The sequence below is a fragment of the Ictalurus furcatus genome, chromosome 12 (assembly GCF_023375685.1).
Source record: "Ictalurus furcatus strain D&B chromosome 12, Billie_1.0, whole genome shotgun sequence".
Classification (NCBI taxonomy): Eukaryota; Metazoa; Chordata; class Actinopteri; order Siluriformes; family Ictaluridae; genus Ictalurus; species Ictalurus furcatus.
In genome coordinates this window covers 25,013,521-25,026,165 of record NC_071266.1, presented here as the reverse complement: position 1 = coordinate 25,026,165, position 12,645 = coordinate 25,013,521, and the positions used below count along the sequence as shown (strand labels likewise).

The window sequence follows — 12,645 nt, the reverse complement described above, 5'->3', positions numbered from 1 at the left end:
TCGCCGCGTTTGTCCGAGTTTTATATGCACGTGTATGTTTTTAGAGGAGTACTGCTTGTGCATTTGATTCCCTAAAGGCGCAGAAAAGAGCAGGAACTAGCGGAGTACCAAAAAAACACTTGAAACAAACAAAAACAGTTTGCTCCGAGCAAAAGCCAAAGTTCATAACCTTTCCAAACACAACACTCCTGAACCGATAAGAAAAAAACAAAACAACAACAAAAAACAAACAGGAATCAACACCACAGGATGTGCAGTTACAGGAAAATAACCGACTACTACGTGCTGCGATTCGGCTCAACGCTTTTTATCCGTTTACAGTTACGTTTAACGTCGTGGAATGTCCGCAAAACAAGTCAGCTCCTGTTATCTCTTACGTTATAGCAGCTATAAACCTTCGATCCCTCGTCAGCCCATCTCCTCTCGCGCTTCTCATCCGTCTGAAGACTTTCCTCACGGTGGAAATCTCAAAGTGACCAAAAAAAAAAAAAAAAAGACCTTAAAGCGCGAACATTTCTTTCATAAAAGTTAAATAAACGTCTCCTTACGGAGTAACGTTGACCCGCCTTCGACATTAGATGACGACATTTTGAAAAACAAACCCCGCCCCAAAATAAACAAAACAGTTTGTTAGGATTAGATTATGTGGAGCGTCTGCCGTACGAGGCTTTGTGTCAGTCGTTGCTATAGAAACGTTAACGTGTTAGTACGAGACGTGGACCACAGGCGGCCGTGGCGTCGTCGGGATTCGAACTCTTGATCTTAGAACGCTTTTCTGTGGAATGACAGATCGTTCGCGTTAAAGCTTGCGTTTCGTTTTGTTCCTCGGATTCCGTCCGTTTTCCGTACCGCTGATCCAATCCGGGGGGTGCGGGGAGCCTGGGGTCTATCCCAGGGGACTCGGGGAACAAGGCGGGGGACACTGTGGACGGGGTACCGACCCGTCGCAGGGCACGTTCACACACATTCGCACGCTACGGACAATTTGGAAACGCCAACCGGCATACAGCGCAAGTCTTGGGACTGGGGGAGGAAACCGGAGTACCAGGGGGAAACCCCCGATGCACGTGGAGAACGTGCAAACCCGGACCTCAAACGTGCTAACAACTAATCCATGCGCCCCCAACGTTACTCTAGTCCGAACAACGTTTAGCTGGTGAGCTGAAAGAATCATTACGCTGGTAATAAACATGACGGAAGCAGGCGGTACTGGCGCGGTACCGGTGCGGTACTGGTGCTGTACTGGCTCAGAAGCAGGTGACATAAAAGGCTATAGTGTGGGTAAACATCCACAAGCACTGATTAGTTCAATAAAAAGCGGGGAAAAAAAAAAGTGTTGCGTTTGGCGCTCAGATTGGAATGTTGGGTAGGTGGCCGCTGGAGCCGTTTGAGACGCCGTTGCTCGGTGTGTTCGGAGACGTCTGCCCGTTGTGTTTCGCCAGTTGAGGTGAACTACCTCTCAGCGCCTCCGTCTCCTGGTCTGTACCTCCCTCTGTAGCTCCTGTATCCCTGCGTGATGAGGGCAGATGCGGCGCCGTCCTGCTGCGATAGCTCTTCCTCCAGATGTACGCCGCCATCGATAAGCACGCACAAACACTCATGGCTAACAGCACCGAGACAGCCACCAGCTCCTTCAGGTAGCTCGGCCTGGTCTCCCGCTGCATGTTGGTCAAGCCGTCAGCAGGGGTGTGAGTCGAGCTCGGGATGACCGCGTTCACGGTTGAGCTCGGACTTGGCTTCTGCGTCATCGCCACCGTGGGTCCGGCGTCGGGCGTCGTGACGATCGTCGGCCGAGTCGTGGCCTCTCTTCCGGTCTCGGCGCCGGGGGAAGTGGAGGAAGGCGGAAGGGTGGGGTTATCCGTCTGTCTGACTTCGTAAACGGCGAGCGTCTGCATGAAGCCGTTCTCAACGGCCTGACACACGTAGGTGCCCAGCGTTGTGGGCGTGGCCAGGAAGCTGAGGTTGCCACGATCTCCCTGTATGTAGATGTTTGGCGAGAGCTCGCTTCCAGGGCGCACCCAGTGCAGCTCGGCCAGCTGCGACGAAGGCATGCACCGAAGATGCACCACCTCTTGTAGAAGCACCGAGACCGGCACACCTGCAGAGGTCAGGGTCAGAGGTCAAAGTGTCAGGACACACACAGTTTCACTGTAGTATTCGAGTTGTCGTTTTTATTCTAAACACGCACTATAAAACGATCTCCTGACCGTGTGTGTGTGTGTGTGTGTGTGTGTGTGTGTGTGTGTGTGTGTGTGGGCTACTCACTGGTTGGAGTACTGGGGATGATGGACCGTCCTCTGGGAACCAACACGGTGGAGGTACACACTTTCAACACGTTTCCTCCATCTACATCCTGAACGCTGCGGAGAGCAGTGAGGACCAACACGATCAATCTCTCTGATCAAACAGCTCGCAGTTACAGCGCACGGAAGAAAAAAACGCAAACGTTTACAGAAGCTACGATTCCATCCGCGTATTTTTATGCAAATTTTGGAATATCATGGGGGGAAGAAAAAAAAAAAAAAAAAACGCTTGGTGCGAACACCAGATGCGAATAAAAGTCATGTGACTTTGCCTCTACAAATCGCGTGATCGGATGACGGGCTCGGAGCAGTAAAAAAGGCGGAGGGCGAGATGAGGCGGTTTCCTCGGAAGTGGCGGTCTTGCTCTCTGGAACACGTGGGATGGAAACGCAGCTTCACTTACGCCATATTTCAGTTTTTCCCACGAGATCAATTCACAACTTGGATGGAAACGTAGCAACTGACATGAAAACTCCGGACACGCCGGCTACAGACAGAACTCTGCGTTTGTGTTTCTGTGTGTGTGTTTCTGTGTGTGTGTGTGTGTGTTCTAACGTGTATTTATGTCTGTCTGTTCTTACACATGTCTATATTTGTCTGTATTTTGTGTGTTCATTTCTGTTTGTGCTTGTGTGTGTGTTTACATTGTGTGTGTGTACCTTCGTAGGTGTTTTTGTAGGCGTGTGCGCGTCTGTTTCAACACGTTTATTCTTATGTATATTTGTTTGTATTTTGTTGTCCATGTCTGTTTGTGTACGTGTTTATTCGTGTGTTGATGTGTGTGTGTGCTGATTTGTGTGTTTGTTTGCTTGAGTGTCTGTATTTTCCGTGCTCATTCATTTGTGTTTATTTGTACGCTTGTGTGTGTGTGTGTGTGAGAACAGTAAGCGTGTACTTACGGCTGGTTTGTGACGGACGAGACGCGAGCGCACACTCGCCGTGTTGAGTCCCAGGCACAGAAAGGATCTCTGGCTAACACACACTCCGCACAGCTCCAGTAGTGTGAGCAGTTGGAGACGGGAACGGACGCGACTCCTTCTGAGGAACCCACGAACAATGCGCCCTGCACACGACACACACAAAACACCGTCACACACACACACACACACACACACCTTTCCTAGACGGCCTCCTCTTGTGTGTTTACTGCGTTGCGTTGTTCTGTACAGGCAGCATGTGTACTTCAAACACTCTACAGCGAGCGTTCGACCCGCTCAGCAGAACCCGGTGGTACCTTTGAGACGGACAGCAGGAGGTTCCTGACTCGCTGAGGCTGCCTCAACACCTGGATCTCCTCGATGATGTGAGCTCCGCCCTCCAACAGCACGGTTTTGTGCAGGTAGCCGCTTTCTACGGAGAGCAGACGTATTAGCGTCACGTGTGTGTGTGTGTGTGTGTGTGAAAAGCTGTGTATCACAGCTGAACCTAGAGAATGTGTGTGTGTGTGTGTGTGTGTGTGTGTGTTACCTGTGAGCAGGTACAGGACGGTGTATTCTTTCCCATGAGCTCCCTTCACTCTCTGAGCCGCGATGTTGCTGTAGCGCCGGTCAGGTGACACTAATGTCAGCTCTTGATTGGCTGGAGACACGCTCTTATCAGCCAGGAAGTTCTCCTTGACGAAGCGGAGCACGTTATCTGAGGCGTTATGCAGACCACACTGCATGGAGAGAACACACACACACACACACACACACACATATATATGAGTGTGTACTATATCAGATACTGATCATTATTTATTTATTTATTTATTTATTTATTTATTTCGGCGCGGCCTTGCCTCTCCGGGATTAGCGATCTTCTCCTGCATGCGCGTGCTCCATTTCAGCGTGTCCCTGTTCAGCACTTTGTAGTTTCCGGCAAACACGGCTTTAACGTCTCGGAGGCTGAAGACGCACACCGCCGAGCGGCCGGAGTTCACGGACCTGCGGCGAAAAACACGAACCACGCGTCCGGTTTAACACAAACGCTCCGATCCGCGCGTCATATTACCCGACATCTGATCTCATCAGTGTGGTGCGAGTGCGGCGCGTCATTCACCACTGGGAGCTGAAGATGCCGTAGAAGAGCGTGTCGTCCGCACTGGCGCCCTCTGGTGGCCGCAGCGTGGTGATGTCCTGCAGGACGTTGTAGGGCAGTTCTCCTCTGGCCTGACACAGAAGCTGAGCTTTAGTGAAGGTGGTCCATCGTCGCTGCAGAGTCCGCTGTCCCCCTACATCGCTCTGGACACACACACACACACACACACACACACACACACGTTATTAACGCACAACACACGCATGGTATATCTCCTCCATGCTGAAGCACACAGGAACTGCCTCACCGTGCAAACCTGAGCGACTCGAGACACGGTGAACTTGTCGATGAAGTCGTACTCTCGACCTAACTCGCTGAAGAAGAAATACACCTTCTCCTCGCTCGGGATGTGCGCGGAGCTGATGAAGGTGGGCTCTTGGGGGAAAAGACGAAGGGTTGAGAAAGAATGAAAAACAAGCACACAAATAAAGCACCTCTAATACAAATATCCTCTGCAGGTTACACTTAAAAACAAACAAACAAAAAAAAATCTTTTTTTTTTTTTTTATAATACCATGAATATCTGTCTGAATACTCTATTCTGATTGGCTGGAAGGTGTGCACGCAAACCGTATAACGCACAGGTAGTTCCGGTCAGTTTAATCGCCGTTCTAAATTAATGAGCTGCCTATAAAACACCTGTAACCATGGTAACACAGTCACACCTACACAGTGTAGATAAACTCACAGCTTCATTATTAGTAGAGAAGTAGCACAGATGTCTGTCTGTCTGTGTCGATGTGAATGTCTGTCTGTCTGTCTGTCTGACCGTTTTAATGCCTTCACGTCATGCATTAAAATCACACGGCTGGCACCTAGCCGTGGACTATCCCTTACATATATGATAATGATAATAATAATAATAATAATAATAATAATAACAATAATAACATTGGTTAACCTTCTAGCCAGCCTGCGGTATCATCCAGCTTCATATCCACACGGTCTCCTTCACTCAGGTGACGAGAGATGACGGGACGATTCCCTTTGAAGTCTGCCACCGTGGCGGTGTAAAGTTCTCCACCTAAACACACACACACACACACACACACACAGGTCTGTGCTTGAGGCAGCTTCACATTCAAAATAATAAAACCATAGAGAGATAATGAGATGGAGATATAGATATTTGAAGCACCGCAGGTGCATCTCAAAAAATTTGAATATCGTGGGAATTCAAAAACTGGAGCTTTCATATATTCTAGATAAATATTTCGAGCCTTTTTTGTTTTAATCTCGACGATTACGGCTTACGGCTCACGGAAATCAAAAATTCAGTATCTCAAAATATTGGAATAAAGAATTTATAATACAGAAATGTCGACCTGAGACGACTCTAATCAGGTAATTAACTCAAGACACCTGCAAAGGTTTCCTGAGGCTTTAATCTCTCAGTCTGGTTCAGTACACAAGCACAATCACGGGGAAGATGGAAGTAAACGTTGCATTTCATTTGGAAATCAAGGTTCCAGAGTCTGGAGGAAGAGTGGAGAGGAACTGAATCCAAGCTGCTTGAAGTCCAGAGTGAAGTTTCCACAGTCAGTGATGATTTGGGTTGCCATGTCATCTGCTGGTGTCGGTCCAGTGTGTTTTCTCAAGTCGAGAGTCGATGCAGCATCTACCAGGAGATTTTAGAGCACTTCATGCTTCATCTGCTGACGAGCTTTATGGAGATGCTGATTTCCTTTTCCAGCAGGACTTGAACCTGCCCACAGTGCCAAAACTTCTAGTAACTGGTTTACTGACCGTGGTGTTACTGTGCTTGATTGTCCTGCCGAACCCCGTAGAGAATCTACGAGAGACACCAGACCCGACAATACAGACGAGCTGAAGGCCGCTATCAAAGCAACCTGGGCTTCCAGAACAAACACCTCAGCAGTGCCACAGGCTGATCGCCTCCATGACACGCCGCACTGATGCAGCGATTCATTCAAAAGGATTAAATCCCTGACCGAGTATCAGTGCATAGATGATCATACTTTTCACAAGGTCCACATTTCTGTATTATAAATTCTTTATCCTAATATTCTGAGATACTGGATTTCTGATTTCCGTGAGCTGTAAGCCGTAATCATTGAGATTAAAACAAAAACAGGCTGGAAATATTTCACTTTATGTGTACTGAATCTAGAATATATGAAAGACATGGTGTATACAGAACTCAGCCAGGTGCAGAAGAGCGACAACACTGCAACAGCACGTTTTCGGTTTTCTTTTCTTTCGACCTCGTTTCCTTTTCACTCTTTTCACACCTTTCACCAAATATACCAAATGATCTCATGTCTTTCTTTCATTTGCATGCAAAACAGAGGAGAGGAGACGGACAGAGAGAGCGAGAGAGAAAGTGAGAGAGTGAGCGCGACAGAGAGAGAGACACAGACAGTGAGTGAGAGAGAGGGAGAGCAGTCTTACCCACAGTAATGGCCGTGTTTTTGTGGTAGGGGTTGTAAGGGCAGCGGCCTCGGCCCTCCTCGGGTCTCGCGGCCAGAAAGAACTGCTCAGAGCTCTGACACGACGACATCACAACAGCGTGAATCATTATCATCATTATTATCTTTATTATCATCATTATTATCACCATTATTATCATCATCATTATTATTATCACCATTATTATATTATCATCATTATTATCATTATCATTATTATCATTATTATAATATCATCATCAGTATTATCTTTATCATTATTATAATCACCATTATTATATTATCATCATTATTATCATTATCATTATTATCACCATTATTATCATTATTATCATTATCATTATCACCATTATTATATTATCATCATTATTATCATTATTATAATATCATCATCAGTATTATCTTTATTATTATCATTATTATCACCATTATTATCATTATTATTATTATATTATTATTATATTATCATCATTATTATATTATCATCATTATCATTATCATTATTATCATTATTATAATATCATCATCAGTATTATCTTTATTATTATCATTATTATCACCATTATTATCATTATTATTATTATATTATTATTATATTATCATCATTATTATCACCATTATTATCATTATTATTATTATATTATTATTATATTATCATCATTATTATCATTATTATTATCATTATTATTATTATATTATTATTATATTATCATCATTATTATCACCATTATTATCATTATTATTATTATAATTATATTATCATTATTATCATTATCATTATTATTATCACCATTATTATATTATCATCATTATTATCATTATTATCACCATTATTATCATTATTATTATTATATTATCATCATTATTATCATTATCATTATCATTATTATTATCATTATCATTATCATTATTATTATCACCATTATTATATTATCATCATTATTATCATTATTATAATATCATCATCAGTATTATCTTTATTATTATCATTATTATCACCATTATTATCATTATTATTATTATATTATTATTATATTATCATCATTATTATCACCATTATTATATTATCATCATCATCATTATTATTATCATTGTTATAGTATCATTATTATTATCACCATTATTACATTATCTTCATCATTATTATATTATCGTTATTATATTATCATCATTGTTATAGTATTATCATCACCATCATCATCATTATTATAGTATTATTATCATCATTATTATCATTATTATATTATTATTATATTATCATTATTATCATTATCTTAGTATCATCATCATCATTATTATCACCATTAATATAGTATCATTATCATTATCATCATCACCATTATCATTATTATTATATATATTTATATATGATATTATTGTATGATTATTATATATATATATATATATATATATATATATATATATATATATATGTATGATATTGTATGATTATTATTATCATTATTATAGTATCATTATCATTATTATTATCATCATCACCATTATTAAAGTATCATTATTATCATTATTATATCATTATTATTATTATTATTATTATTGTATCATTATTATTATTATTATAATTATTATTTTGTCATCATCATTATAGTATTATCATCATCATCATTATAGTATTATTATCACCATTATTATATTATCATCATTATTATAGTATCATTATTATAGTATCATTATTATTATCATTATCGTTACTATTAATCATCATCATCATCATCAGACACTGAAAATACTCCGGGGCTATTTAAATACAACCTCAGCGTGTTAATAAATCTCCTGTCCTGGTCTACACAAGCCTTAAGACAGAGACACGGATCAGAGAGAACGAGCGCTGGAGGTCTGCGAGAGAAACCGCGAGAGTGTGAACTGAGCTCTTACGATGTAGCTGCAGCGAGGACTGAAGGCAAACGTTCCACACGCGAACATGTGCGTGGAGTTCAGGACCTGCAGCACTCTCACGAAGTTCGGACAGTCCGTCTGGAGGGCGAGAGACACGCAGCAGAGACACACAGGTTAACCGGAACGCCCACGCCATCCCTGCTCTTATACAGCAACACGAGATCTGATGTCAACTCTAATCCTGCACGCATCACTCCTCATTACCCCTTACCTCACTCGAGACCTTCAAGAGGCAGTCACCCAGATCGGTCTCCGTGGGCGACCAGTCGATCTAAAACAGGAGAGAATGATATTACTTCCTGTTATATTATCTCCTGATGAAATAAGTCAAAGTAAAAAGAAAAAAAAAAGAAAAAAAAAAAACTCAAAGTAATATATATTACTGAACTTTGTCACACAAATAAACAGTGCTGTCTGTACCGTGAAAATGTGCGGTACTTTTTAAAATGAAATAAATCTATGAATATGAAAATATGAATATACATTAACTATTAATAGATATTAACGTAAATAAAATATATACGTTCAAACTGAGCCAAAAAGTAACACTCCGCATAACAAATATAAACAGAGACGTTCATAATTAATAAAAACACTTCAAATAACAGGACAAAATCAGTCAGTTGTAGTTTGTTATTTCGCCTCCAGAGGCCGCTCTCGTACTGTATAACGACAGTGCACGCTTCTCATCCACTCCCACAACAGACGCAACCGGGAAAAACAAACCGGTGTGGGGTTTTTGCCAATTAATGCGATGTCGGTCCGCATTAATCAGCAAACCTGATCGATCGGTCGCGCTCTAAACTCTAAAACAAGCACAATCAGACGATGGAGCTATAGTGTGTACAAAGAAGGAAATACATGAACTTTAAACACAGCAGACGTGATCGTATCGTGACATGACACAGAAAACAATACAGAGCTTGGTGAGTACTGGACCAGCAAGAGCTGATGACCTGTTGATCCATCAGCGCACACACACACACACACACACACACACACACACACACACCTTGTTGCTGAGCTGCAGGCTGACTGCGTCGCTGATATTGAGGGAGAGAACGGCGTCTCTCGCTCCCACGTACAGCATCTCCTCATCGTCGCTCAGCAGGAGAGTGGTGGTGTTATAAACATCAGGAAGAGTGAAGAGCGTAAAAGGCCGACCAGGGCTCTCTGCAACAAGACACACACACACACACACACATTAAAATCTGTAGCACTAACACAAAAAATGTGTTTCTCCACAAAACTGATGCATCCAATGGTAGTGACTGAATCATTCAGTCTTTATAATGCAGCTAAACCAGGAACAGTGTGTACTAGAGGAAAGTAGGGAGGCGTGGCCAGCAAGTGAAGGAGGTGTGGCCTTTGATCTATCAGTCTGAGTAAAGGAGGTGTGGCCTCTGTATCTATCAGTCTGAGTAAAGGAGGTGTGGCCTCTGTATCTATCAGTCTGAGTAAAGGAGGTGTGGCCTCTGATCTATCAGTCTGAGTAAAGGAGGTGTGGCCTCTGTATCTATCAGTCTGAGTAAAGGAGGTGTGGCCTCTGTATCTATCAGTCTGAGTAAAGGAGGTGTGGCCTCTGATCTATCAGTCTGAGTAAAGGAGGTGTGGCCTCTGATCTATCAGTCTGAGTAAAGGAGGTGTGTCCTCTGTATCTATCAGTCTGAGTAAAAGAGGTGTGGCCTCTGATCTATCAGTCTGAGTAAAGGAGGTGTGGCCTCTGATCTATCAGTCTGAGTAAAGGAGGTGTGGCCTCTGTATCTATCAGTCTGAGTAAAGGAGGTGTGGCCTCTGATCTATCAGTCTGAGTAAAGGAGGTGTGGCCTCTGATGTATCAGTGAGTAAAGGAGGTGTGGCCTCTGTATCTATCAGTCTGAGTAAAGGAGGTGTGGCCTCTGATCTATCAGTCTGAGTAAAGGAGGTGTGGCCTCTGATCTGTCAGTCACAGAGGAGGAGGCGTGGGTTCAAAGTGAACATTTTCTTCTAAATTAAAATGAAACCACTTGCACAATTGCTGACCCACATTTTATCACATCGTAAGTCATAAAACACTCGTATTGTATTATTTGAGTTATTATTACTGAAGCGCTGCTGGTTTTAAATGCAGATTAGACTGCTGCTCATATATTAAGATCATTTCAGAGAGAAAGCCACACCCCCCCACACACCCCTCCCCCTCCACCCCACCCCACCCCAAAAGAGCCAAAACATTTACCGAAACTGCTGATAGACTTAAAACAAGCTGCATTTCCTTAAATTATTTATTCACCTTCAATTAACTGCTCATGCAAGACACCAATCATTGGTAATAATATTTAATGATCCGATCGCTATAAATGATTCATTCATCGCCACGTTAAACACAGCAGAAACGAAAGTGGAAACTGTTTTTTTCTTAAGGGAACACCACGGTAATGACAATGACAGTCATTTTCCCCATGTGGGTCTCTTACAAAGCAACAGAACACACCGGCAGCCTCTCGGCTCCGTCAGCGCCGCTCTTCGTCATGGAAGAGGGAGGAGGTGGAGAGGCCAAGCAAGAGTAAACATGCACACAACCCGGGATACGTTTGGAAATAACAATCAATACAGAACATTTATAGTTTAAGGAAAGGTGAAGTGGATACAGATGAGCTGCACAACAAAAGAAAAAAAGGCTATAATGTTCCTGAAGACATGAAGAGCACATCCATACCGCATCACCGTACACCGACGCATTCGTTATCTCAGGAACGTTGTACAAACGCTTCCAGGCTATTTACAGTTAGTTCTAAATAAATAAATAAATAAATAAATAAAAAATCATACACAGACCTACAACCTACTTCAGATTCTTTTTTAATGATGCGTTCTGCATGAACTACACCAAGCTCACACGCTGGTCCATGGTTTAATGGGTTCAGGGACAGAGCAAGAAAGATCTGCTCCGACGATAGCGACGGCTGCTGTTACACACACACACACACACACACACACACACACACACACACACACACACACATACACACACACACACACTTCAAATGATTTCGCTCTCGGTTCGTATGTCAATGTGAGGAAATCTGGAGAGCAGCTCAGAGACACGCCCCAAAACATAGAGCTGCTGATAAACTGGACCTCATCTCACAACTCCCATCATCCTCATCACCACGGCTGCTACAGTTACAGCACCTGATGACCAGAAACTCCCATCATCCTCAGCACCTGATGACCGGAAGCTCCCATCATCCTCATCACCACAGCTGCTACAGTTACAGCACCTGATGACCAGAAACTCCCATCATCCTCAGCACCTGATGACCGGAAGCTCCCATCATCCTCATCACCACGGTTGCTATAGTTACAGCACCTGATGACCGGAAGCGATACCATGGCATTCAGTCTCATGATAAAATGGTAACATGAGACTATTGGGTTCATAGATCTCCAACACACACACACACACACACACACACACACACACGCGCACGCTAATATAGGCAACAAGAAACAAAAACTTATAGCTACTAGCTTAGCGTAGCGTGACTGTGGTCGTTTTCACCCGTGCAATAATTAAACCATGCGAACCTGGAAGCTGTTAGCGTCCCTTACTCATTAACATCACGAGTCTTGCAGCCCCTCACACACACACACACACACACACACACACACACAGCACTGCAAAAGTGCAAACGCCACATGCAAAGAAATGCTGTAGAGCAAAGACGCCTCCAAACTTAATGAAATTAAACGTTTCTCCATTTTGGAAACGAGCTGCAAGTGTCACACACGCTTCTTCTGGAGACTTTGACCGCCGCACTCGCGTCTTATTTCTGCACAGAAACCCGGCAGCCTTCGTTCTTCATGTTTACTTCTCTGAAAAGTCTCTTACCTCTTAATACTCCGCTTTCTTTACTGACACACACACACACACA

The 12,645-nt window shown here is 43.0% G+C and overlaps 1 protein-coding gene across 4 annotated transcripts in view; it reads right to left on the bottom strand.

The window, feature by feature from the left end:
* Window positions 1-12,645, bottom strand: part of sema4ab (sema domain, immunoglobulin domain (Ig), transmembrane domain (TM) and short cytoplasmic domain, (semaphorin) 4Ab) — a 46,425-nt gene that overhangs the window by 2,797 nt on the left and 30,983 nt on the right. For all 4 annotated transcript variants that reach the window (XM_053637592.1, XM_053637595.1, XM_053637593.1 and 1 more), the window contains 13 exons: window positions 9,741-9,901; window positions 8,940-8,999; window positions 8,708-8,806; window positions 6,795-6,888; window positions 5,284-5,406; window positions 4,630-4,757; window positions 4,344-4,525; window positions 4,084-4,228; window positions 3,771-3,960; window positions 3,538-3,653; window positions 3,203-3,366; window positions 2,266-2,360; window positions 1-2,098 (listed from right to left, as the gene is read on the bottom strand). The exon at window positions 1-2,098 is cut by the window's left edge and continues 2,797 nt beyond it. In XM_053637592.1, coding sequence (XP_053493567.1) covers window positions 1,350-2,098; window positions 2,266-2,360; window positions 3,203-3,366; window positions 3,538-3,653; window positions 3,771-3,960; window positions 4,084-4,228; window positions 4,344-4,525; window positions 4,630-4,757; window positions 5,284-5,406; window positions 6,795-6,888; window positions 8,708-8,806; window positions 8,940-8,999; window positions 9,741-9,901 — 2,306 coding nt within the window. In that variant the 3' untranslated portion in view covers window positions 1-1,349. The remainder of the gene's footprint in view (window positions 2,099-2,265; window positions 2,361-3,202; window positions 3,367-3,537; window positions 3,654-3,770; window positions 3,961-4,083; window positions 4,229-4,343; window positions 4,526-4,629; window positions 4,758-5,283; window positions 5,407-6,794; window positions 6,889-8,707; window positions 8,807-8,939; window positions 9,000-9,740; window positions 9,902-12,645) is intronic.